Source organism: Cloeon dipterum, chromosome X (genome assembly GCF_949628265.1).
Source record: "Cloeon dipterum chromosome X, ieCloDipt1.1, whole genome shotgun sequence".
In the NCBI taxonomy this organism is placed as follows: Eukaryota; Metazoa; Arthropoda; class Insecta; order Ephemeroptera; family Baetidae; genus Cloeon; species Cloeon dipterum.
The window spans coordinates 19671338-19697156 of record NC_088790.1 but is presented as its reverse complement, the minus strand read 5'-3'; the positions used below and the strand labels follow the sequence as shown (position 1 = coordinate 19697156).

The window sequence follows — 25819 nt, the reverse complement described above, 5'->3', positions numbered from 1 at the left end:
CGTCATGTAACAAGAAGACAATACGTAGTGGCTTAATAGGAAATTTGCATGGCTTACATTAATTCTGTAGAGTAAAATTCTGCTCTGCATGAGAATTAAAACATGCTAAATAGATCTGGAGTAAATAATTTCTGAATCTAAATAGGAACAATCAAAGCTCTGGGCTATTTTGCTGGAAGGGGGTAATGTGAAATACTTAAAAAAAATCAGCAACTCTTTCAAATTAGATTTTAAAAATGGGATATAGTTTAGGGGGAGAGTAATGAGTTCAATAATTTTTTCTGAATTCTTGGCTTCAGCGGTGTATATTTCAGGACGCATAATAAGTTGATTTGAATCGGAAAATAGCATTATATCTCATACCAAAAATTGTTCCTCAGAATTTTTCGAACTGGACACAAGACAAGATAGTTTATAATTATTTTAATTTCGTTCATATTTCGGAGAACATTATATAAATTAAGAAAATCATCAATACATTCATACGTCCAAACCAGATTTTTGCATTTTTTTTTAATGTCTAATGACAAAATTATGGTCGAAATTACCAAAATTCATTAAATTTTAGTCCTTCCTCGGCTATTCCTCCCACGCCTCCTCCCTTTATCGTCGCAGAGCAGCAGCGTCTTCTCGCCCTCGCTGTGCTGCGCAGTGACTCCACTCCAAGTTGCTGTTTTATGTAACATAACGCTTAACGCTCTCAAGTTCTGCTTACAGCTTTAGCTTGCACATTTCCACATTCCACATTTCTTGATATCTGCAGAATGCTGTCACTGGCTGAGACATGCAAAGATTTGCATGAAATACGAAGATCAGGTAGGAGGAGCTAAAAGTGAAAAAGGGAAAGAACTGGATTGACTGACAATGAGACTCTGTCACATTGGCACGCAGAACGAATTGAACGAAATCAAATCAACATTCAACATCAACGAAAGAACGAAAGCAAAAGGAGAAGAAATACATAAAAGCGTGCAGTATGTATGTATCTATTATGCGTATTATCATATGCAAGATCTTGCACATTCATATTAATTGATCCATTATTACATTGATACACATATTAATTATTATTTATATAGATATTTTAGTTTTATAATTTTATTATATGATTCATAATTATTTTTCTGCTGTCTCGACATGTATAATTTATGTATCATATATTATATACGTACATTATGTATGTATGATAATAGATATAGTAGTTTATGTAGTAAAACATATTTAAATGATAATAAGTTTATTTTAAAAAGTTCGTCTTATTTGGATATAAATAAAACATATGTATTATGTACATAATAATAAATGTTCGGTTGGCATCTTCCAAGTCTCCTCTTTGTATCTAGATGAGAATGTAATGTATGTCTATTATGTAATTCTTAAAATTTTAGCATTATTTGGTAGACCCAAATGAGCCATGGCAGCCGCAGTTTCAGTTGAAGCTTCTGGTCTGAAGCGAAAGTGTGACTGGCTTCAGGGTCCAGTAGATGCTGCGGATGACCATGCGCCCTTTGATGAGCATGACCCTCTCGCAGCTGATTTTAACAATAAGAGTTTCAATTCATTCGTTCATGGACCAGGCAGATCTTATTCTGACATGGCATCAGCCAAGAAAAGGTTTGGTCTAGATATAGAAAATATATATGAATGAGATTAAGTTAATTCAATATTTTGGATTTTAGGTCTGAGAATGTGCGGCTTTTATTTTTTAATTTACCTGGATTCCTAGACAAGGTGATTGTTACTTCCATCATAAACGCGTTCTTAAATTTAATTTTGCAATGTTTTATACCAATTCACACATTCCTCATATTATTTTAGAATGGCCTAGCAAACATTTGTGCTACAGTGCAGCCTGAGGTGGTGCATTGCAATGTGTTTAAACACGGCAATAACTCATTTTCAGATGGCTTTGTGGAGTACAGGACAATCAGGTGAATAATATTTAACTAATTCAAAATTTGTCATCATTTATTGGACACCATCGGTATATGACTTAATTACCAAAAGAATTTAATTTCATAAATTAACTTTTTAGAGAGGCCCAGGAGGTATTCTTCAGTCTTCATGAAAAGCCACCCCTCAACCTGAAAATTTTATTCAAATCCTGCCTGGAGACTACAGTCAATAGGCAAAGTTTCAAAATTCACAACGAAATTCTTTTCAACCAAAGAAGACAAAGGAGGATGGCTGAGATGGAAGTGAAAGAGTTCCCAGAGATCTGCTTTCCTGTAAACGATATGAGTGCAGAGGCCAAGATTGACATGATTGAATTTGCCGAGTAAGCTTTGATCATGACCGATATGAGTATATCTATAACAATTTAAATTACATAGAGAAAACATCTTCAACTGGAAGTTCTGCACGGGAAGGGGTGTAGTGCTCCCTCCAAGACAGCCATTTGTCTCAAATGCACTAAATGCAACAAGAGAGAACATTGAGCACTACAATGCACTACTGAGCTTGGACCTTGATGGGAACAGAGAGCATGAGCTAGATTGCTTTTGGCATTTTTCTGGTCTGTATTTTCAACATTTCAATTTACGCTTGACTTGACTTCCCCATTTATAGTCTCCTTTTCTGATGACACCACGGCTGTGATGGAAATGGTCTACAATATGCGGAGGAACAATGATTGCAGAAAAGTGAACAACATATGCGGTGGAAGGTGTTTCTCTGTGAATAGACCAGTGGAAGAGCAAGTTGGGTAAATGCGTGATACATATTGATTATTAGATAAGTTATAATAATTTATGAATGCAGGATTTTCGCAGATCCAGATACATTTACATTGCAGCCTTTGATGCACTGCTCTCAAGTGTTAAAAGAAAGTGAGTGGTTAAAATATTATCCTTAAATGAAACTACTTATGAAGAGGATATAATTACAATCAGTGGTCAAAATAGAGCCCTTTGATCAAATAATGTATTCATATTCCCTACTGCATGCTTAAGTTACCATTTTTGTTACTAATGTTGATAGACAATAATAGTTTTTCTGCTGAATAACGAGTCAAAGTTGTTGCAATTTGTGTGCTTGTTTTATTGCACCTCATGTTCTTGAGCACGAGCTATAAGAAAAATATCAGGTTTTTATGCATAGGTTACTTGAATTTGATAAAAAATATTCGCTTTTCTCATAAGTTATAATGCCATCTGATTTCACCTTTTGTTATTCATATTGCAAGTTTAATTTCAAATTAAAATATCCTTTTTCAGAAGTTGCCATCTCCTTGGATTTTGAGATTGACATTGAGGGCCAGTTGTTCTGGTGCTCAGTTTGCTCTGGCGTTACAGCTACATGCTGTTCAACCTGTACCCTGCCCCTGTGCAGTGCCATTTGCTTTAAAAAGCACTGCGAAAATCAGATTTGCCAAAACCTGTACGCTTTAGTTTTCTTACTATATTTGTAAATGCATTTAACTAACTGCGTTCTAGGAGAGACCGGGCAAAGATTCACCCAAATTTTCAATCGAAGTTGGTGACGTTTGAAAACTACAATGATTGCAATGACTTGATCAAGATTATGAACAAAAACCTAAGCATTTCTGATGGCTACCATATTGAAGCTGCCGCTCATAGTGAAGAGTAAGCTAAATATATAAAATAAATGAAATAATTATTCCTGAAATCTAGATATGTGCCGGCTTCGATCTTGGAGAAATCCTTCTCTTGTTCTGAGCTGAGCACTGTCCTTATCAAAGATGTGGTGACTCAATTTGGAGAGCCGGTGGCTTTTGTTTGCTCCGTTTTAGACAAAGAAAGGAAAGAAATGAAAGATGTGGTTGACAAGCTGCACAGTCTTCACACTAAGAAAGGGTATGACGCGGCGGCTGTCCTAATTGAAGTTGAACCAAAGTAAGCTATTGTGCAATCGCACATATGTGCTTAATTTAAAAATATATAATCATTGGTTTGGAAATAATTTTTTGCGTTATGTTCAATTTATCAATTCTCATCCATCTCAGGGACAAAATCCACGTGCTATTCATTATCCACTTGTCATTTAAAGCTGTTTGAGTTAGGCATAAGGTTTATAATTTAACTGAAATCTATTGGGAGATTAAAAAGTAACTTTCTAAATGCGTCACAGTTTCTTCTATAATAAAAATCTTTTTGTCTGCCTGCTTATTCTCATTGTATAAATCTTTATTTTGGCTCTCAGAGTTAGTCACAAAGAAAATTATTGTTTTGTAATAATTGATTTTTTATGACAATTTAAAGCTTATTTCGTACAATTTTTTGCTGCTTCAGTTTATGAGAATTAAAAAAAATGTCTTTATTCGTGTTTCTGAGAAGCTCTCTGCAGTTGTAACTACTTTTAAAAGCCTCAATATAATAATATAACTGTTCTGTTGAAAAATATCTACTTAAAATTGTTTTTAGTTTCCTTCTTAAATTTTCACATTAATTAGTTTTATTTACATTGCAGCTTGGAAGTTGGCGGACTTGCCTTGGCATATTTAAACGACAAGCAATGCAGGGTTCTATTGGACCGAAAGGTCCCTGGCAAAGGCTGGAGGTGCATTTTTGTGGACAAAGGCTATTTGCAAATTGTGCCAGACGAGAAACTGTTTGCGTTGCCTGTCAACTATTCCTCCCTTCCTAGATTAGCAACTGTATGCGTTGTCAGCAAGTACTTCGTGCCGTTCAAGGAACTGTGGACCAAATACTTGCAGGTTAGTACTTTAGGCACTACTACTTGCCTTTGAATCACACAACTTTGTCAACTATTTTTAAGAATAAACTAAACATCTAGATATTTTACTTTGAGAATCCTGTACAAGAATTAAATTACAGATATAAACTTTAAATCAGCCAAGAATATTTTGTGCAGATGAGGAATTAATCATTTTTCACACAGCCCAACAAGAAACTATACCTGAAAGATGCACAAAATTTCAAGCAAGGTGGCATGCATCAGATGAGAGGCAAACTTTTGGGCCGCAGCAAAGTAGTGTTGGGCGAAGTGACCATCACTGATTGGCTGCCAAGGAGTCCTCAAATCTCAAAAGTGATTCCTCATGTCATGCTGAAGAGCAAAGACGCTGTTTGCATTTCCGCCTTCTGCAGCTCCAATATGTGCTATGTCCAGTTGAACAGTAGATCAGCAGATCTGTGCAAACTGCAGAGTGAAATCAGCGTTGTTAAATTAAACTGTAAGGGCTTTTGAATTTATTAATACAGTACAACTTGATTAGCATTTCCTTAATTACAAGTAATTATTCAATACTTCCTATAATGTATTGCAGGTATACCTCTTGCTGCTCTCCCCCCTGCTGGCAGTGTTGTAGCCGTTAAATCTGCAATTGATGGGAAAATGTATCGCGCAATGGTTAAGAACCAAACCAGTGAATGCACGGTCATCGTTTTTTGTCTGGACTTTGGAAATCGAGAGGAAGTACATTTGAACCAAATATACCCACTTCCAAAGCATCTATGCGAGGTAAAATTCATGGCTGCTTAATGCTCTTGCGCATTATATTCAATTCTTTCTTTGAAATATGATAAATCCATAGTAAAATTTGTTTTACTATATTTTGTAACCTGTTGGTTTGCCACTTATTTAATTTTTGATGAGTGTAAAATTTGATTTTATTAATTGAAGTTTCTTGCAAATAAATCTTCATTCAAAACTCAATTATCCATTTAATTTTCTAGATGCCTGCAGAAGCTGTTTTACTCAGACTAAAGGACGTTCCAGTGAGGCCTTTGACTTACCCTGCTTACTCCATTTGGGCGCAATTGCAAGAAAATAACGTTCCTCTAGAAGTGCAACTTGAGGCTATCACAAATTCAGCTGTGTTGATTTCACTTGAGACAAATGAGAGCGTGAATTCAAAACTGACAAACGCTCTTGCTTGTTCATCCAAATCTAGAGATGAATCACAGACTGGTTAGCATTCAGTAATTTTTTTTTAAATTATCTGAATTATTTGTTTTATTTAGATGAACAGATTTTGCCATCGCCAATGCATCTTCAAGAAGGGAAATTGCAGAAGCTTGTGGTCCTGCGCCATGGAGACGGCAGTTTTACTTGCACAGTGGCTAATACTCCTTTGTTGAGACACATTCTTGACACGCTAGTTCGTGAAGCTGCCAAATATGTTGCCAATTGCGAAAGGGGCAACTATGTTCCTTGCCCACAGGAAGTTTGTCTCGCCAAAGCAAATGGTATGCAAATGGCAAAATATTGAAGAGTTTAAAAACAAATTTCTTAAACTTTTTATTTAAATTTACTCAGTTTTGAGAAGCGTGTTTTGTGCACAGGAAAATTAATATCTAGTTCTTTTAATATTATTGCTGTGTAGAATATGCATCATAACAATAGACCATTTCACCGCATTTCACAGATGGATTGTTTTACCGGGCCATTGCTATGAACTTCTATGATGACTCATGTGATGTTCTTTTCATTGACTTTGGTGACGTACTGAAGGTGCCGCACACCGAGCTGAGGAAGATCCCGCCTCACTTCTTGAACATCCCTGCCCTTGCAACTGTTGCTACAATTTTTGGTAATTTATTTTCATTAAATTTTGTTGTAAGCATTATATTTATTTTTTATTTAGGCCTGGAACAGGAAGATTACTCCAATCCTAAGCTTCGTTTGACTATCCAAGAGTACCTCCCTATTGGAGTGGAGTTTGAAGCTTTAGTATGCAAACAGCGGGAGGACAAGGAAGTGGAAGTGTTCGTGCCAAAATTGCTGGACCATTTGAATGAAAACTCACTGTTGCCTGCTGACAGACTATCTTCAGTGATGGGCGAGCTGGAACAATACAGAGCTGAAATTCCTGAATCTTTGGATGCTGAGTGTGCTATTCTAATCGATGTTTAGCTCGTTGTTGATCTTAATGATGTGTAATTTCCATTAGTTCATTGTTTCAAGCCAGTTAATGTCCATTCGCAAGATATTTCCCTCACATCTCACTCTAATTTAGTTAAACCCAGCGGGGGCCAGATGTTCGATATAACTGGTTCCCACTGCGCAGATCCAAGGTGGCGTCTAAATTTGGGAAACGAAAATCTCTTTGGATCCCCGTAGTGTCAAGAGTTGAACAAGAGGAACATGTTTACAATCCAAAAGACACAATTAGTACAATGCAAAATATGTCACAATATGGACAAAAACTTTGTTCTTTTAGCGCATTTTCACGTGATCGTTTTTTCACGCCATACTCCACCGGACGACATGTCTGCGCTTCGCACGTATCGGGCCCTCTCTGGTTAAACCTATGCTCATTGGACCAAGACATAAAATTATGTCAATTGACCAGCTGGGAACTAGACTTTCTTCCAAGATTGTCAAACAAGTTTAAAAATGTTATAAATCAAATTAGGCTCTATTTGTTGGTAAGAAGTGTGCCAACAATTTTTTGTAAGCCATATGTTGCTATGAAATAGTTCCAAATAATGTTGGTTCTATTAATTTGTAGAAATAAGGCAGTAATAAAAATAAATTCAGCCTTTCTATGTTGACCAAATTTAGGCTTTTTCTTTAAAAGTCATAAATCGCATTTATTTTTTACAGTCTTTTTGAAATAAAATTAATGATATTGATTTGCACCATATAACTGAGTTTTGGGAAGAAATGGCGTATCTCAAGTTTCACAATCCTCTTTGATATCGATAAGAAAGTGCTTAACAATAGTGAAATTTGAATTTAGTGGCAAATTAATAGTTCCATGGTTGCAACACCGGTGTAAAGAGATGAGTAACAATATTCATCGTCTCTTTAGTAAGTGACGCGCCCTGATGGTGGAACTCTTACTCAAAAACGATTATTTGAATCGCAATATTTGACGTAGGTCATCACGATAAAAAACCAAAATATTTGAACAGATGTTTCTCTTGCAGCTCAAATTTACATAAGGCTCACTCTTACACAGTAGTGATAGTGCCTTATTTGATTTAAACCTTGTGCTCAGATTTGCGATATGTAAATGGGAGATCAAGCTATATTATTTCCAAATAATTCAAATGCACATGAGCAGTTTTTGACAAAAGCATATTATCATAAATAAATAACGCAAATTTCACTGTATATTAAATATATGCGGTGGTTTGTCTTATTGAAATTGACACTTTAATTTTTGTTGAAGCTTCTCAATTATTAACAAGCCATGACTGTATAGATAAAGTGCGTAGAAAACATAGCGAACGTTTACCACGGGACATCGAAAAAAATTGTATCATTTATGCGTTTATATAATATGGTTTTCATCCACATGAACTTGGCGCGGATTAGAGGTAAAATTTTTTCCTCACAGTTCTACAGTCTAACAAATTCCTCGTACTGTCGTCAGGTAGCGCTGCAAGCACTCCAATTCGGCCGGCCGCCCCTGATTGTAATAATACAACATGGCGGCATGTCATCAGTGCAGTGCAGTGTCTTGGTACGCATTCAAATTTAACCCTAATTCCACTTCACAGAGCGATTTTTTCCTAACTTCTTTATTCCAAATTTATTTAGAAATTTTTTCATCGATTTGGTAGTGAAAACGGGCTAGGTTGCTCCTTATCATTAGAAATCAAGCCGTCTCAAGTGAAGTCTAATTACACGACTTTCAGAAACGAATGAAAGCCATGCCGAAAGAAAAAATTTTTGCAATTTTAAAATATCTCTGTTGAAAAAAGCTATCCCCTTTGATTCTTCAAACACAAGTTAAGAGATTGGCCCCAATTTGGTGGCTGTTGTCTTTACAAATTGATGCTAGATGAAAGTGTTCCACGCATCAGCCATTACCGCTGGTGACACCAATAGCAATGAATTGCACATTTTTGCCGTCTTTCAAATACTTAGCATCTGTCTTTTTCCTGGGAGGCTAATAGAAAAGCAATGAGCGACCTAGATCGTCATCAATTGTGTACCACAAGGCTCACATCTTGTTTGACATTTTTATTACAGCGTGTTTGAGAAGTAAAACGCAACCACCACCACCACCATCAGAAATTGGCAAAGAAGAAGACCAAGCAACTGAAACTGACAAAGCTAAAAAAGAAACTCAGCAATACTTTGCACGCATTGATCACATCTGAGGATCCACCCCTGACTTTCGTTTCCTGTCTTTGAAACGTGGCCCGTCTGCTCCAGCTTCAAGTTTGGTCAGCCAAAACAACGGAGCCAGCCACCCACGCGTCTCTCGTTTTTCAAATTGTGAATTGTAATAAGCCACTGCTGCTGTGATATTTAACGTTAAGACTCGCAACTTGAATACCAACAACAAAATGTCCTACGATCCTCAGTGGAGTCATTTCCAGCCGCCAACAGCCATGAACAGCTCCACGTCTGACGTCTTCAACTTTAAAAATCAAGGTGAAAAATAGATTAGTCTCGCAAAAATGGTTTTAATATTTGCTTCTAATTTTGTAGAGCTTTAAAAATTTAACCAACTATTAAATCATAAGATGGCGATGAAATGCTAAATTAGTTTAATTTACTCGCTATAATTATGGCTGTTGTTTTGTTTTCTGTCAGCGCCTTATAACATAAACGAAGTTTACAATCAAAGCTGCAATTTTCAATATTCTAGAAAATTGAATCAACCTGGTGGTATTTATTTCTGTTGTAGGTCATTCGGAATACAACAACTCAAGTTACTCGTCGCCGGCGCCGTTCATGAGGCCAGTGATCGGCAGCGGCGGATACCCTTCCTCGTCGGCGACATCGTCATCGTCGTCCCGTTTCCCGACCATCGGCACTTTCTCCACCACGGACGTGTTCAACGGCGCCTCTTCGGACAACATGTTTGGCGGCAGGTCACCGCCTAACAGCACCACCAACAACACGTCTAACAACTACGGCGACTCTGCTGGCAACAACCAGAACATCAGGGAAACCGGCATCATTGAGAAACTGCTGGTGAGAAATGGAACCTTTTACTCTTTGTTGGTTTCAGCTTGGAGGAACCGCAACAAGTACTAATGAATAAGCGTGGATGAGGATATTTTCATAAACAAAATAAATTGCTAATGCATTCAGTTTGAATTTTTGCCTTTCATCAGTGCCATACGTTTTTTTGCCGTAAATGGGGGCTTGCAGCCTTAAAGCAACAAATATTTTAATATTTTTTGCATTTTTAATTTGTCAGAATATGGCAATAATGGGGTATGTACAATAGCGCTGCATAATCATAATAAAGATCAAATTAGAAAGTAAAGCAAATCAAAGTAAAGTCATAATTTTTCCAGCCCAATCTTGATAGATGCAGATCTGTTGGTTTCAATTTATGGAAGTTTTTAGCGACTCCATTTTAAAATACATGGCATGCTCTCTCTTTCATTTGTAATATTTCGTCATATTTCCCAATGGTATTTCTTATTCTTTCATAATACCATTCCCTAGGGTCTAATTTCAAATACACTTTCAACATTTCCAACAAATTCTCTAGGAATTGGATAATGTTGTGTGAACAATACTGTTTTGCACTTCCCCGCCTGTGCATGACTACTTTGCTTATTGCATTTTTGCAACATTAATACATTGGGGGACACATGTTCTATTGCATTGCAGCACTCATACGGCTTCATACAGTGCTGCGACCGTCAGGCTCGGCTCTTCTTTCACTTCAGCCAGTTCAACGGCAACATCGAGCACCTGAAGATTGGTGATCCGGTAGAGTTTGAGATGACTTACGACCGGCGCACTGGCAAGCCGATCGCCAGCGCCGTGACCAAGATCGCGCCCGAGGTGGTGCTCAGCGAGGAGCGCGTGATGGGCATCGTGACGACGGAACTGTCGCAGCCGCCCGAGTCACAAGGCCGCATCAGCTATGAGAACCGCGGCGAGTGCTTCTTCCTGCCATACAACAAGGATGACGTCGAGGGCAACGTCACCCTCAGGTCGGGTGACAAGGTCTCCTTCCAAATCGCCACCAATCAAAGGTTTGTCCTTTTGCTAGTGCAGAATCATCTTGATATTCTTAAGCTATTTAAATGGAAGAAAAATGGCCGGTGTCTGAAGTACTTCGGGTGTTATCATTTTTTGATAATCAAAGTTTGATTCAACCTTAATTATTTCTAGAAATAAGTTAGAATATCATTTTCTCGGCCATAGAGTAGGAAGATAAATTTAAATCCAAATCGTCTCGTGTAAAAGCGTTTGAGATTTCATATTTTGTTATTTAACCATCTTAAAAAACGCAATATTTAATGCAAAATATTATATTCTAACACTCGGTTAGTCCTATACAATCCCATTAGTGACTCGTAGATTCATTTGAGTCACCCGACTCTGCTTTTGCCAGCAGGAGTGGCAACCTGGCCGCTCGCAATGTCCGGCTCGAGAACCCGGCTCACCCCGTCCGCTACCAGGGTGTGGTGTGCTCAATGAAGGAGAGCTTTGGCTTCATTGAGCGCGCTGATGTCGTCAAAGAAATTTTCTTCCACTTCTCTGAGGCCAAGGGTTTGAAGGAAGAACTCGCCCTTGGCGACGACGTCGAGTTTACAATCCAAACTAGAAACGTGAGTATCTCGTAATACTGTAATACCGATAAATCATTTTATTTCTCCCCTTGGCTTCACGGTATTGTCAACAACACGTAATGAGTTCAGAAATTTACAAACCATGTTGGGTTTTACAGTCTCAGACAAAATAACTCAAGCTTTCCTTAACTGATTTAGTGCATTCCTACCCCCCGCCAAGAATTTTAGCTCTGGAAATTATAAGATTGACTGTGTTCAGGGCAAAGAAGTGGCGTGCAACATCACTCGCCTGGAGTCTGGCAGCGTTATCTTCGAGGACGTGGGCACTGAGCTGATTAGTGGTCAGGTCCTGAAACCCCTGGAACGCAACCTGGCACGTCACCAGAACGATCCACTGCCTGGCCGTATCCGCTACCGCGCTCCTGACCATAAGGAGGTGGACATCCAGTTTGGAGACAAAGATCAGCAGGGCGATTTCACCCTGAGACACGGTGACTGGGTCGAGTTCTGCGTCGCCACCGACCGCCGCGACGGACTCCAAAGGGCTACGAAGATTAAGGTAGCAAATATTAACTTTTAACTGCGTTGTTTCTTCTGACCCTGATGACTGTAAAGAATTCCTATCCTTTTGAGAGTGACTCTTAATATTTTCAGGAGTCTATTTAAGCATTTTCTCTAACTTATATAATGGTTTAAGTTAAATTTTTATGTAAATGCTATTCAAATTAGGCAAAAAAGAGATTGTCCTCTCTAGTTAGAAAGTTTCCCAAAATTTAATGTAAGATGGAACTGTCGGAGCTATAATTAACAAAAAAAAAATTTTTTGGCTCAGATACTGCCTGAGTCTTTCAATGTGTCTGGCGAAAAGCGAGAGCAAGGCATTGTGGTGAACTTGAAGGATGGATTTGGCTTCATCAACTGCGCCGACCGAGATGCCAGGATGTTCTTCCATCTAAATGAAATGCTAGACATAGACCGTGTATTGCGCATCGGCGATGAAGTCGAATTTACGGTTGCCCAGGTAGTAAAGTAGACCACCAAAGGGCATCATAGTCTTTACACTTTTCTGTTTCCAGGACCTTTCGCAACCTGGCAGACAGAGCGCCACCCGCATTTTGATGCTGCCCTCGGGAACAGTCCAGTTTGAGCTGATCGTTCAGCGCGATCTCAATGGCGTAGTGACCAAAGACGCACCCAACATCACCTCGTGGCAACCACGTAGCCCCTCTAAGGTGTGACGGATTCCTGATTTTCTTGTAGCAAAGTTGCTTAACGTTTTTTTTTTGTATCAGAGCGAGAAGAATCAACCGGAGGCTGGCCAAATTTCTTACACAGTTGAAAGCGAAAAGAAAGTTGTCTCCTACTTCGCCAAGGACTGCCATGATATTAAGAACATACCAAGATTAAATGATAAGGTATGCAATTGCTTAAAATTTCTAGATTAAAAATATTAATTTATTTATTTTACATGCAATACTTTTAGTGACTTTATTTCCCTTAGAAAATAATTGTATGTTGTATGATTTGAGTTAGGGATGTAGAATCTTGCTGAAATCAAGTGTCAATGTATGGGCAACATGTTGTCTTTTGAAATCTAAAAATATTTTTTATTTGGGTGTGAGGCATTTATTTTCTAATGTTTGAATCGAATTTGGTACCATGCCTTCAAGTAACTTGATTTTTGTTCTCCTAAGGTTCGCTTCAACATCGCTCAGGTGAAGCGGAACAAGGAGTTGCTGGGGGTGGATGTGCAGATCACGCAGAAGGCGTCCCCGACCAAGAACAACGTCGCAGCAAACAGCAACAGCAATGTAAGCAACGGCCCTGCCCTGAGCCCTCTGGGCCCAGTTGGGTCGCAGTGCCAGGGCTGGCTTGCCGCCATAAAGGACGGATTCGGCTTCATAGAGGCGTCGACGCACGACCGTGAGGTTTTCTTCCACTTCAGCAACTACGACCGCGACCCAACGACCCTAGAGGTGGGCGCTGAAGTCGAATTCACCCTGGGCGCGCGCAACACGTCTAATGGCTCTTGCGTGTCCGCCGAGAACGTGCGCGTGCTGGCCAAAGGCACCATCGTGGTGGCCGAGATCGAGCCCGATGTGCGCAACGGAAAGGTGGTCAGATCGCTGCGGGCAGCAAACCCTGAGCAGGCAGAGTACGCCGGCCTCGTCAGGGAGGTGCTGGACGAAGAGGACAGCGAGGAATCCGTCGGCAGCGAATTTGAGTTTGGTATATCCAGCCTGCAAAACAAGCGCGAACTGCTGCAGAACGGCGACGCAGTCACCTTCCAAGTGGATGCTGACAACAGAGCCACCAATATAGTCGCCGTCAGGAAGAAGCTGCGTGCGGTCGTTGATACCATGAAAGGTACATTTCTTAACTTAGGCTGGTTTTTGCTCCTCTTGGTGCGTCACAATTAGGGTATTCTAAAATACGGGAGGGTGAGTGTCGGGGTTGACAAGATTTCGTCACCCTTTTCGAGATTCAGAAATATCTGCAGCTGTGCAGCTTATACTGTGGTGTGAATTTTGCTATTGAGGTAAAGTGCTGCTGATGAGGCCTGCGGGGCCAAAACAGCTGCCTAACAGTATGAAAGCGTGTTATTCAATTTTTGCTCTCCAAATTTCATTAATAGCTTAGTATTCATATTTAGTAAATGCACGCAGAGCTAATAATTGTAAGCCATTTAATATTTTAAATTTCATAAAGTGATGTGCTTGTGTATTTCTTCCTAATTTCGGTTTTAAATTAGTACATGATTTTTCTTTCTAATTGTCGCAGGCCAGTTTGGTTTTCTCAACCATGAAATGGAAGATGGCAAAAAGCTGTTTTTCCGCACCTCAGAGGTTGCTGAAAACGTCACCCTTCAGCCAGGAGATACCGTCGAATTTGTCCTTGTGACCAACCAGCGCACTGGAAAGTCTTCAGCCTGCTCTCTTGTGCGAGTGGCGTAAGTTCAACTTATTTTTTTCTATTCTGAAATTCTTTAACTAACTTCAGCTTTTTTCTAGATTTTGAAAAACATTTTTCGATATAAATTTGACATGATTGTTTTTGTTAATGCAGGGACGCCAGGCGGCCGGAAAGAATGATGAGCAAGCTGCGCAGCATCAGCCTGGATGAGGCTGGGCCGAAGGTTGTGACCATCAGACAGCCCAAGGGCCCAGACGCGAGCAGCAAGGGCTTCAGCAGCGAGGCCCGCACGCCGCGCAAGCCAGGCTTTGTCCCCATTATTGAGGAGGAGAAGATCGAGGAGGTCAAGTAAAGAAACTTGTGATAGGCAGGCCTGCTGTCGGCCTGAAATCACACTCACATACGAATGTACACTCGCAAGGGACACAGCCTTTTCTACAGCCCGATACACGGGATTTCACGCAATTCTAATCAAAGTTTCCTCGTAGCTTAATTGCCGCCGCCTCTGATTTTACGATAATAGTCCTGCATTTATTTGGGGACGAACACAAACCAAAAATCTGATGAAAAATATTAAATTGATGCATATCAAAAGATGAAATTTCAAACAAACAATTATTACACAAGAGAAAAAATGCTTTAAACTCGGACGATGTGGATGCCGCCAAATTCTCTCGCCCCCCGATTAGCTAAGGCGGAAGTCGATAGTGTCCGGAACGGACGACCGTTTTAGAAATCCGAATTTATTCCTTTGCTCTTGTATTTCTTCTAAATTGTAACTAACGTCCTTTTCGGGCAGTGGCCGATCTCCGCACAAGGCGAAATGTATAATTTACTTACGCCCAAATTAGTTGTTTTACATCTCACTGCAGAAGAGTTGCATTCGATTTTAATTTGACGCAGTGCTTCAAACCAAGTCACTTTTTAGCCGGACAGCAGTTTGTAATCTATCTCTCCTCACAACATGTTGCTGTATTTCTTCATTGAAGTAATTTTGGGGCATCAAAGAAAACGAGAACTTACACACTACTAAGCTTTTTCTTGCATATTTGCCTAGGAAACTGTTTGCATACTACTACGGTAAAACTAAACGAAACGGAAGTAACACACGAATTTGATGTTTGGTTGAGTAGAGAGCAGATGATGTTTTTTGCATACAAAGAGAGGTGAGAAAGTATAGACGAAAAACTACTATTATACCAAAGCAAAGCTCGAGCAAGCAGGACCGTTCACAATAAATAAAGACAATTGGACCGCAACTGAACTAATGTTGATAACCGCGAGATCAAGACGAGTAAATTTTTTTGCTTCTTGATGCTGAAGATGCTGATTTAAGAAAAAGAAAGAAACAACCATGTGAATATATTAACGCACCCATTGTTACCAAGACTGAGAAACTGTAACATTTGTTAATATTTAAAGTATAGAGCTAAGAAGACGAAAAACAAACAAAAAAAGAAATAAAAGAAACAAAAAGTGAATTAAGCAAAAAAAAATGAAAGAAAAGCATAAAGTTTTTGACGAAAATATTTGTGTGCATGTGCCGAAAAAGGGAAATGCTGCTTAATTGTGCGTGTGTCATTGTTTCTCCCTCGTGCCACCCCTAATTCGCCCCCCTGCCCTCTTTTCTGTCTCTCACACACGATGATATTTTCTCATTACGCCATCGGAGAGCAACTGTAACGTTGTCGTTTGTGCGAAATTCCCCATTAAATTCTGATAACGCTATATTATTATAATTTTGTTCACTCAATCAGGGTTTTTTGATGTCTGAAATGTAAGGAGAGCATAACTACTATATTTAGATGATAGGTGACACTTTTTTAGCTTAAAATAAAACGTCATTTTTTTGGAAAACGAATTGAGTGTCGGAGAATTGTTCTTTTATTCGCCTATTTGGTTAAAACTTAGCAGCTAAACAAGTTGAGAAAAGTGAACAGAAAAAACAGGTCGGACCGCCACCTCTTCGGCGGTTTACTATTCCACAACTAATATTAATAACTCTCAAGATTCTTTCTATTACTACGAGATGGACATGTACGATTCTTTTTATTCATGATATTCCGGCTTAAAATGAAGAAAAATACACTGAAGAAGAAGAGAAATATTGTTAATGAAACATAATTGATTGTACATTATGAAATATAATTTGGAAAATCAACCCCCAAGCAAAGGTGTTGTCATTTCTGATGAACAAATACCATTATAGTTTTAGTCTAGACGTCGTCTGATGCCTCAGATCATCACGCACTCGTAAGGAAATCTCTTGCCTTCGAGGTTGCTCGCCAACGTGCAGTCTGAAATCAGGTCGATGAGTCAAACAAGCAATTTTTTTATTTCCACCATCGGAATGTTCAGATTTCTACAAGCTCTTAGTGTAGCATGAATTGAATGACCAAATCTTATAGCAAATATGATTAAGGATTTGTAACTTTGGTTGCTATTTGATTTGTATTTAAATTTAAAATTTATCAAAATTTGTAAAATAAATCTGAATTTTTAAAAACCATTTTACCTATTTAAATAATTGAATAGATTTATGAAAAGATTAATTTTTTACATTGAATAAGATGCTAGGGCATTGTAGCCCCAAAAAGAACTTTAATTTTCTAAATTGTCAAGTGTATTTAAGTTTTATCATACATAAAAAATCTTTCTGAGAGTCAAGCTTGATCAGTGAAAACATAATTATCTCGTTTTTTTTTTCAAAATCAGTCCGTAACTAACACGATTGTAAATAAACTTGATCTTATAGTAACCAGAGAATATTATATGTATTTGAATTCAGTTATGTTCCGTAATTCTCTTGAATAAACAATATTAAAATCAAAATGAATTACCCTTTTCACATCTGTCGCCGAAGAATCCAGTTCCGTCACAAATGCATTTGTATCCAGGCTCCTGAGACCTTTGAACGCAGGTTCCCCCATTCTGACAGGGTCTCCTGTGGCAAATGTCACGCGACTTGTTTCGACCTAAAATGTGTTAAAAGCCATTAAACAAATAACGCTGTCGTCACCTCGTTTCCTAGTTGCACGCACAAAAAAGGGGAGCACGTGTTGTGCAAGAGGTGCAATCTGTGCGCCACATGTTCCGTCGCAGACGGAATCGGAGCCGCGTTTTTCTATCCAAGAGTTTTTTTCAAACTTACTTTTAGCGAGTGCTCTGTGGCAGTGAGTCTTAGTCGCGTATCGGTAGTGTCCAGGACATCCTTCCCCGCAGACGCACGACGAACCTTCAATCTTGCATCCCGGCTGCTTGTGCTCGCAGGCCAAAGCAACAGCCACAACTTGAAAAAATAAATGTTTTTTTTTTTAAAACAAAATTGAAATTGAATCAAGTATATGTGTATAAATGTAACATTGAAATAAATAATATAGCCTTGGGATATTTAATTCCTGCTGCTAGAAGATTTTAAATGAATTGAGGCTGTTTTAATTTTTATTTAAATTAAGTCAATCTCACTAACAGTAAGTGGAAAAATGCAGTCAAGAAAATGTTTCAATAATTGCTGTTGAAATTTAATTCAAGCAAACGCACTGAGATTTTATCCTTTTTTGGTGTAGTAAATCATTATTAAATTTAAAAAAATTGCATCACAAGGTCCGTGTTTCTCTCCTTCATCAACTGGACCAATATATTTTGAATAGAAAAATAAAAAATTACAAGAAGAAATTACGAATTTTTCCAAGATTGTACGGCTAAGAATTGAAAAATAAATGGAGAATGAGAGAGAGATCGACGAATTTATTTGGAAATTACAAAATCCTGGAAAAATATCTCAATCTATCTTGAAATTTATTTTTCTTATTTAACATCTGAAAATTTGTGCTACACCAGCCTTGGCTTATATTCCACCAATTCCACTGCGAGCAAAATTTTAACATAATTTTAAAGTTGAGTAAAAATATTAAAAAATTTAATCTTCTAAATACTGCTTTGTAAAAGCTAAAGCTCGTTACATTCAATTTAAAAAAATTAAATTAGAATTTTTAACGAGAAAAATCTCGTCGCCTTCCCACGATGCGTCGTGTGTTGCTATCCATGATGAAAAAAAATAAAAAGAACTCACCAGCAAGGAGCAACACGAAGAGCAGCAGCCTCATCTCTCTCTCTATCTGTGTCCGTCCGTCTGCGCGTGTGAGACGACAATGCTCCTCTGCTCTCAATCACAGCAGCCGTCGGATAAAAGAGCTTCCGGCTGCCCTTCCATTGCCAGAACTGTGACCCCTCATGGCTGTTGACCCTTTTGCTCTGCACTTCCCCTCGCGATAAGCAGCCTGCTCCTCCTCGCGTACGGACGGAGCAGACACAAGCCAGCAAACGCTATTGTCACATGACCGCCGGCATCGCAAGAGTTAATTTTCTTTGTCATGTTTCGTTGAGTACATACGCACCCTTTAGTCTGGCTCAGGCTCGTGTAAAATATTTCTTAAATTGAAGTAAGTGCATGTACGATTAAGAAAAGATTTTTCTAAATATAAAACCTGTCACGAGTACTTCTCAATGCTCTGACAATGAGACCGAATTGAGCAATAAATTGTTCAAGTTTGACGTTGGCAAATAGGATTAAACCTTGGGAGACCGTTTTATTCCGTGAAGAATCTCTAATTTGAAATCTAACTCTGCATGAAAAAGTCACCTTGAAATGTTACTGTAATTTGCAAGATAAAATTATCAATATATAATATATAAATTGTAATTGTAAATTACTATTTTATCTTAAAAATTAAATAGCAGAAGCGTATCAAATTATCAATAATATGTTTCAGAGTTTAATCTGTTGCTGATTATATTACGAATTAAATTTTTAGCTAATCAATCCATCGCAGTGTCATTTATATGAGCTAATTAATGCTTCTGCTGTCTTTTTCATGAGAGTTTTATATTACAATCTTAAAGATAAGTAATTTTAGCTTCTTAAATGACGCTTATAAAAATTCGCAGAAGAATAGAAGTGACACACTACCTATTAAGTCTATTTTCCACGAACCCAACTGTTATAAAAGTACATCGCAGTTACGTGCGCAATTGAAGCAACAAATTGCGCAGTTAGATGCGCAGTTTTGAAATGTGAACCTAAAAAGGAGCTATTGAGACCATAAATAAAAGAAATAGAGACTCTTTCTCAAGGCGTAATTAATCCTCATCTCTCTGAAGGCGATATTGTTACATTTCGTTTATTTTAACGTCTCAAGTTACATATGTACATGAGTGTATTTTTATATATATTTAAGTGTTTACAATGTACACAACAGTCCCAGATTAGGATCTCGCGAGAATATACTTTTGTGCAGCTGATGATGTAAAAGCGAGTTGAACAACATTATCGTCTTCCAATAGGTTAAAACTTTAGTTGTTAGCCCTGGAGATGAAAAACTGCGAGCGCTTAATCGTCATCTATGTAAATGTCCTCGGTTGGGTACGCCGTCTCGATGTACTTCTGGTAGTATCTCTCAAAAGCACGGCTGAAATAATGGTTTAAAATATTTAGCATTTAATACATTTAAATTTTGAATAAAAATAAATAAAAATTGATCATTTCTTTAGCTTTTTTAAAATCACTAGCCGCCTAAGACATTTTAAAAATTTTTAGCTTCAAATTTCATGGTGTGTGTAGAGTTCATTAATTCATGGGACACGCAGGTAAAAAAACTGCTCCTGACGACCATTATGAAATTTTCACTCTCTAACGAAATTTCTCTTTTTGAAAAAATAAAAAATGGGCATAATCCCCTAAGGAGAGCGATTAAATTCAAATTAAATTTGATATTTTTTTGCAAAATTAGTTTTTGCTGTAGACTAATTTAAAAAAAAGTAAAAAGCAATTTTATTTATTATAATTCGTCTTTGCCACTAATTAATATTAGAAGTCAAAGAGGTGGAGAAACATGTGGCAACAATTTCCCCTGCAATAGATAAGCAGAGCTACGAGTAAGTCCTAGAATAACATAAAGATTATTTTTCCCATCTGGTTGGCATACCCGATAGTTTCGGCGACGGGGCGCATGGATTCGTCCCCACGGAAAACGTGGCAGGCGAAGCGCTGGCGCTGGGGGTGCTTGGTGATGAAGCCAAGGAAGCGTTGGTCACGCGGGTGGAAACCGCAGAACGACACGTTCTTGAGCGAGTAAAAGTAGTCGAGGCTGCTGTTGTTGTTCTCCTTCTGCAATACACACGAAAATAAACATTAATACTTATTATCTATAAATGGCATTGAACTCGCAGATATCATTGTGCCGGCGGGCAGCCCTTGACTCGAGTCGCAGACTCGGAAGCTCCTATCGAGGGTCATGGATATGGGCCCTCGCGTATCGCTCAATAATCGTAATTAGTCTCGTCTCTGCGTGAAATTGCTCGAGAAATTGCTAAATTGTATCCAAAAATTGTTATATTTGTTCTAATTTGGTTGCAATCGCCATCCAGATTAAAAATGTGCTATGTTCAAATAAAATAAAGGGGCACTAAATAAATGTATCGAATTAACGCCATTCAATATATATAAAGGATTACAAAAAATTGTAATTAGTAATAGAAATCACTCGTTTAATTACTAGTATGACTGTTATGTTTCGCCATGGCGTTTTGTATCAACGTTACAAAATAAATATTTCAAACTGAACAAGATGTTGTCTACGTAATTCATGTAAAATCTTCAATTTGGAAAGTCCTCAAATAAAAAACACAAGTTTTAAATACGAGTAATTGAAATCACTCGTTTAATTACTTGTATGACTGTTATGTTTCGCCATGGCGTTTTGTAACAACGTTACAAAATAATTATTTCAAACTGAACAAGATGTTGTCTATGTAATTCATGTAAAATCTTCATTTTGGAAAGTCCTCAAATAAAAAACACAAGTTTGAAATAAAAAAAATGTGCAAAATTTAAAGGAACCGTTAAAATTCCGTAAAATCGGTTTCCTTTATTTGATTCGCATTTTGGAAACAAACTATGCCAAAATTTGGTTAATGATTACATTTTAGATATTGAAACGCCTAAATTAAGTATAAAAAAATATGAAAAAATTGGCACAATTTTCAATTCGAGATTAATTATTCAATTGTTTTACAACGGTTTTTCACACATTGGAACGAAGAATAAATTGTAATTCCAGGCAAAGAAAACTTTATAGCTCATACAAAATGTCCAAATTTTTAGTATAATATATAGAGTATTCATTCGAAAAATCAACGGACGGGCGACTGCCCTTATTTCTAAAAAAAAACAATTATTTTATGCTATTTCAAAGCTTTTTATAAATCCCATCCAGATAATTTTTGTATATATAGGAATAGGATTCAGTCCTTAAAATAAGAATTGATTTTCTACTTCCATATACCTTGTTATTGTCTTCTTTGGCTGCTGCGGCAGCAGGTTTGTTCTTGTCCCTGCTGAGCATGCGGATGCCCTGATCAGAGACTTCAAGAATGGCCGGCCTGCTGCTCGGCGGATTCGAATTGATCCTCTTTACGGCTTGGCACAGCACCGCGTTTCCCTTGGGCTGCAGACACTCGATGGAGCCGAGGTAATCGAGCAGGAAACGCTCCCTTCGCTCGGCCACCGGCGCCTCCTCCTCGCCCGCCGCAGTCTCAGGGTCGAACTCGCGGTACTCCAGGTCCACTGCGTACGCAGACGGAAACGAACCCTGTCTCCGTGTCCGCATGTTCACCCCTGAGAGCATAAGGTCGAATTTTGTAACACTATTTTTTCACCGCTGGGAGCTGAAATACACGTGATTGCTATTCGCGCTTTTAATACGTTGGTACACAAAGAGAGCGAAAAACTCTTATCATTCTTGTCAGTTTAATATTCGACATACTACGGCATGTCTAGGATATATTTCATGAAAATAATATTTAGCTACACAAAATCACTAATTGCCGCACTAAACAAACGTAGCGACTGTTAAGTAATTAAAAAGCCAAATATAATTTACTCCACAATTTTCGTAAAAATACTAGCAATTTAATCAAAAAAATTTTAAATTCAATAAAAAACAATTTTAAAAATACAAAAAAGTAACATTAATATTAATTTATTTTTTATATTTGCTGTTTATTTGAATAAGCTTTATGTTAATAAATTTATGTTTCATTTTTCTATTAAAAAATTATGTTTTGATTGTATATAGATGCTACTAAAATGAAAAATATTCATAGTTGTTTGAATAGATAATAATGTATAGTAAACATTAAAATGGCTAGATTTGCTACTAATTTATAATCTAAAGATGGTTGAAATTGTTTTGTACTTTTTCAAAAATAGAATATTTAAAACAGTAAAGCAGCATTAAGAAATTGAAAAAAAAATGTTGAGGAAGAATTCTCTAATGTGTAATAATATCTCTATGCTAAAATAAATTTTCGCAATTAATAATAGAATGGATAGGTAATTAAGTTGATAAGAAGGCAATAATTAGATACCAAACTCAATACTTTAGCAATGATTCATGAACAAACGTGGTGACCAGATGTTGATAAAATAACACAATAATGTAGCTGGAAGCGAATCATTTCCTTTGTAAATGTGAAACTTTGAGAAAAGGCCTAAACGATAGTTCTCGGGATCATCCCTTAAAAAGAGTCTATTGTATTAAGAAAAGGCATATTTTATCAATGAATTATTGCCTTCTTATCAACTTAATTACCTATCCATTCTATTATTAAGTGCGAAAATTTATTTTATAATATATGCTGAAATAGCATAGAGATATTACAAATGTTAAACAAGGCATAGTTGTAGTGTTATTTAAAAAAAATTTAAATAAATAAAGTGTGTTCACTATTTACCTTCACACCATAAGTCATCACATTCTCTTTGAACGTAAATTGGGTCACCAATCTCTATTTCAATCTCATCCCTGTGCCTGGGAACGAATTTGTGTAGTCCGCGATGCGTAGCCACAAGACGCGTCACGTCTCTGTATTCAGCACCTCCTACGACTGAAAAATTATTTAAAAAAATCTATTAGCTCTTAAACGTTCACGAAATGCGCATGCAATTTTAAATTGAAAACTTGGAATGGTCCTGTATGAGACTGGGACCGTTTCTTAGGAAAAAATAATCAACGAAAATTTGAATTTTTAAATTGTTGTAATTTTTGTTTTTGAAATTGAGTAATTTTTTTAATTTTGAACCATCCAGAAAACTGAACAATTATTTCAATTGAACGACTAAATAGGATTTTCTATACCAAAAGACAAGGGAGTTTTTCCCCAATGACTTTGAAATACCGGATGTATTTTATTCAAATAAATTTTTCTTTCATCAAGAGAATTTTAGTTTACACACTCACTGAGCGACTGCTCTGAAAGACTGCAGCTGCAACAGGACGAGGAGGCGATGGAGATGGGCCTGGCCGTGCCGTCAGGGCTGTTCGTGGTCGAGTGTCCCGAGTCGAAGTCCTGTGTGTGCCCCTCGGGTGAGCTGTCAAAGTGCGTCGAGCCCCGCAGCTGGAAAGCACCGACCGCGTGGCGTCCGTTGCGCAGGGACAGCTGCACTGTCTCCGGCAGACGCCCGCTGCCCACTTGGCCCAACTCGTCAGCCAGCGATAACACTAATCCTGAATCTAATTCGAATTAAACAAATTTAAAATACTAATTGTAAGTAAAAGAGATTTTAATTTGTTGTTTAATATGTAATAAAACTCATGCACTAAACAAATATACAATAAAATATAAAATTGTTGTAAGCCTTTTTCTGCAATTTCTAAAAAATATTTGAAAAGGATTTTTCTTTAAATGAGTTTGTTTTGAATAACAATAATTTGAAGCTTTAAGAGTAATTCTGGATGAAAAAATTCCCAATGCTGTCTTACTTTTTTTATTTTTAGGAATTTCTGGGAGTTTTCGCCTGCGTCGGTGCACAACCGTGGGCCAGGCTGTGGGCATGGGACGCCAGGGCGCCTCTTCGTCCTCGTCGCCATTGATTATCTGTTGAGACACAAAAGAGCAATGCTCTTGTTGAAAGAGCCTTTCGTATCGCGCTTGGCACCAAACACTGCACCGAGTTTTACACAGGAGCACACAGCGCGCAGTCAATCCCGTTGTCATTGTGCTCTCTCGTACACATATTCGTTCGTATTCGGTTCGAAATGGGAGTCGCTTACAGCGGAAGAGACAAAAAGAGTTGCGAGAGGAAATCTTCATATCGATTTTTGCTCTCTGCTAAAATTTAGTTCATGCGCGAAAGTTAATTAAAATAATTTTAGTCGCTTGACAGTTTCCATACGAGAAGCGAAATGATTAAATGAAAAGAAACTTTTCCTTATTAAATTAAAAACTTGCAAAATTTAACTCTAAAAAAAAGAGAGTGTACGTAATGGCTTTTATTTTTTTTCTGAGTTTCATTAACTCAAACAATGAAATTTCCAAAATTTCAAATTTGAAGAGAGGCAATCTGCGTATCAAACTTTTTTATATGTTAAAATTGAGTTCATGCATTATAATGAGAGGAGTAAATAATCATCATTATTTCTTTTACTGACGGGTTTCTGTTGAAGATTAGAAAATATGAAAGGGAGGGAGACTTTTATTTATGAAACTGAAAGCTTGCAAAATGAAACTAATATTTAGCCTAGAAAGGAAAAGAGTGCACGTAAATGTTTTGCATTTTATTTTTCTGATTACCTATCAACCCTATTTAATTTAAATTCGTCTTGAATTGTGCAAAGTGATTGATTTCCTTGATTTAAACGATTTTTCCGATCAATCAAAGGGTTGGGCAAGCGGATTACGACTTAGGGTGAAAAGCTCACCGATTCTTGGTCGTTTTGGGGCCTGTCCCCCTCGGTGCTGCTGGCCGAGCTGCTGCTGCCGCTGCTGAAGGCCGCCTTCTTGGGCCCCGGATCGTGGACTATTGGGCCCGGCGGGGGCCCGCCAACCGCCTCTTCCAGAGCGATGTCATGAACGAGTCTGCAGAGCAAATCAATTCAGTGCGGGCCCGCTCGGGGGTGGGGGCTGCGGGGCTCGGGGGCTCACGTGTAGGTGTGGGCCGGGGCCTTGATGTACTGGGGCAGACGGTCGAAGTAACGCCGGAACTGCTCGAATTCCGTGTCCCCCATTCAGCTGCTGGGCTCGGCTGCCATTACTCCCGACTCCGCACTCTCTCTCTCTCTCTCTCTCTCTCTCTCTCTCTCTCTCTCTCTCTCTCTCTCTCTCTCTCTCTCTCTCTCTCTCTCTCTCTCTCGGCTTTCTCGTCCGCGCCTATCGATTTTCCACCCCGACCATGCGCCCCTTCAGTGCTGAGGGTGTCTGCATCATTCGCTCTCTCACTATTACTGCTGCTCCGCGGGTCACACATGCTCGTCGTCTTGTTTGGCGCGAGTGTGGAGACTGCGTGATCAATGTACCGTATAATAACGACTTCCTTGTTACTTTTCACGTATTAAAATTTGAAATATCCGCTGTGTAAAAGTGCAATAGATTGAAAGAAGCCTAATGCTACCGATAGAAAGTCAATCAATTCAAAAATAAAATTA

General features: G+C 38.2%; 4 protein-coding genes across 5 annotated transcripts; 2 read left to right on the top strand and 2 right to left on the bottom strand.

Annotated features, from left to right (window-relative positions):
- Positions 1-1388: 1388 nt before the first annotated feature.
- vret (vreteno) lies at positions 1389-7484 on the top strand. The gene is made up of 17 exons (XM_065494858.1): positions 1389-1614; positions 1680-1731; positions 1819-1931; positions 2036-2278; positions 2334-2515; positions 2569-2704; positions 2761-2828; positions 3216-3378; positions 3435-3584; positions 3633-3854; positions 4429-4675; positions 4861-5155; positions 5249-5442; positions 5658-5892; positions 5946-6170; positions 6350-6514; positions 6569-7484. Exons 1-17 carry the CDS (start codon positions 1415-1417, stop codon positions 6835-6837), a joined length of 3159 nt encoding a protein of 1052 aa, XP_065350930.1. The 5' UTR covers positions 1389-1414; the 3' UTR covers positions 6838-7484.
- Positions 7485-8270: 786 nt separating this feature from the next.
- On the top strand, positions 8271-15863 carry Unr (cold shock domain-containing Unr). Of its 2 annotated transcripts, none has more exons than XM_065494759.1 (12): positions 8271-8395; positions 8908-9315; positions 9572-9861; positions 10513-10883; positions 11249-11462; positions 11683-11982; positions 12256-12444; positions 12500-12655; positions 12716-12838; positions 13118-13790; positions 14205-14373; positions 14490-15863. In XM_065494759.1, exons 2-12 carry the CDS (start codon positions 9228-9230, stop codon positions 14686-14688), a joined length of 2772 nt encoding a protein of 923 aa, XP_065350831.1. In that variant the 5' UTR covers positions 8271-8395; positions 8908-9227; the 3' UTR covers positions 14689-15863. The 2 variants fall into 2 exon arrangements, with proteins under 2 accessions (XP_065350831.1, XP_065350830.1); XM_065494758.1 differs by having other exon boundaries at positions 11246-11462.
- LOC135946514 (neurogenic locus notch homolog protein 3-like) lies at positions 15864-18577 on the bottom strand. The gene is made up of 4 exons (XM_065494760.1): positions 18409-18577; positions 17488-17625; positions 17177-17311; positions 15864-16633 (listed from the first exon to the last, which is right to left on the bottom strand). The coding sequence occupies exons 1-4, from the start codon at positions 18440-18442 to the stop codon at positions 16572-16574; spliced, it is 369 nt and encodes a 122-aa protein (XP_065350832.1). The 5' UTR covers positions 18443-18577; the 3' UTR covers positions 15864-16571.
- Positions 18578-19458: 881 nt separating this feature from the next.
- Positions 19459-25546, bottom strand: Aplip1 (JNK-interacting protein Aplip1). Its single transcript, XM_065494953.1, has 9 exons — positions 25528-25546; positions 25320-25453; positions 25097-25253; positions 24158-24272; positions 23636-23908; positions 23130-23282; positions 21680-22011; positions 20321-20502; positions 19459-19804 (listed from the first exon to the last, which is right to left on the bottom strand). The coding sequence occupies exons 2-9, from the start codon at positions 25400-25402 to the stop codon at positions 19726-19728; spliced, it is 1374 nt and encodes a 457-aa protein (XP_065351025.1). The 5' UTR covers positions 25403-25453; positions 25528-25546; the 3' UTR covers positions 19459-19725.
- Positions 25547-25819: the final 273 nt, after the last annotated feature.

Coding starts and splice junctions, on each gene's coding strand:
- vret (XM_065494858.1), top strand. CDS start 1,415: ATGGCAGCCGCAGTTTCAGTTGAAGCTTCTGGTCTGAAGCGAAAGTGT. Junction 3,855..4,428: donor CTAATTGAAGTTGAACCAAA/GTAAGCTATTGT, acceptor TTTACATTGCAG/CTTGGAAGTTGGCGGACTTG. Junction 6,171..6,349: donor TTGTCTCGCCAAAGCAAATG/GTATGCAAATGG, acceptor CGCATTTCACAG/ATGGATTGTTTTACCGGGCC.
- Unr (XM_065494758.1), top strand. CDS start 9,228: ATGTCCTACGATCCTCAGTGGAGTCATTTCCAGCCGCCAACAGCCATG. Junction 9,862..10,512: donor GCATCATTGAGAAACTGCTG/GTGAGAAATGGA, acceptor ATTGCATTGCAG/CACTCATACGGCTTCATACA. Junction 12,839..13,117: donor TACCAAGATTAAATGATAAG/GTATGCAATTGC, acceptor TGTTCTCCTAAG/GTTCGCTTCAACATCGCTCA.
- LOC135946514 (XM_065494760.1), bottom strand. CDS start 18,442: ATGAGGCTGCTGCTCTTCGTGTTGCTCCTTGCTG. Junction 17,626..18,408: donor CTTCGTGTTGCTCCTTGCTG/GTGAGTTCTTTT, acceptor TATTTTTTCAAG/TTGTGGCTGTTGCTTTGGCC. Junction 17,312..17,487: donor CCACAGAGCACTCGCTAAAA/GTAAGTTTGAAA, acceptor AACACATTTTAG/GTCGAAACAAGTCGCGTGAC.
- Aplip1 (XM_065494953.1), bottom strand. CDS start 25,402: ATGGGGGACACGGAATTCGAGCAGTTCCGGCGTTACTTCGACCGTCTG. Junction 25,254..25,319: donor GCCCCGGCCCACACCTACAC/GTGAGCCCCCGA, acceptor TTTGCTCTGCAG/ACTCGTTCATGACATCGCTC. Junction 22,012..23,129: donor TGATGACTTATGGTGTGAAG/GTAAATAGTGAA, acceptor TTATGCTCTCAG/GGGTGAACATGCGGACACGG.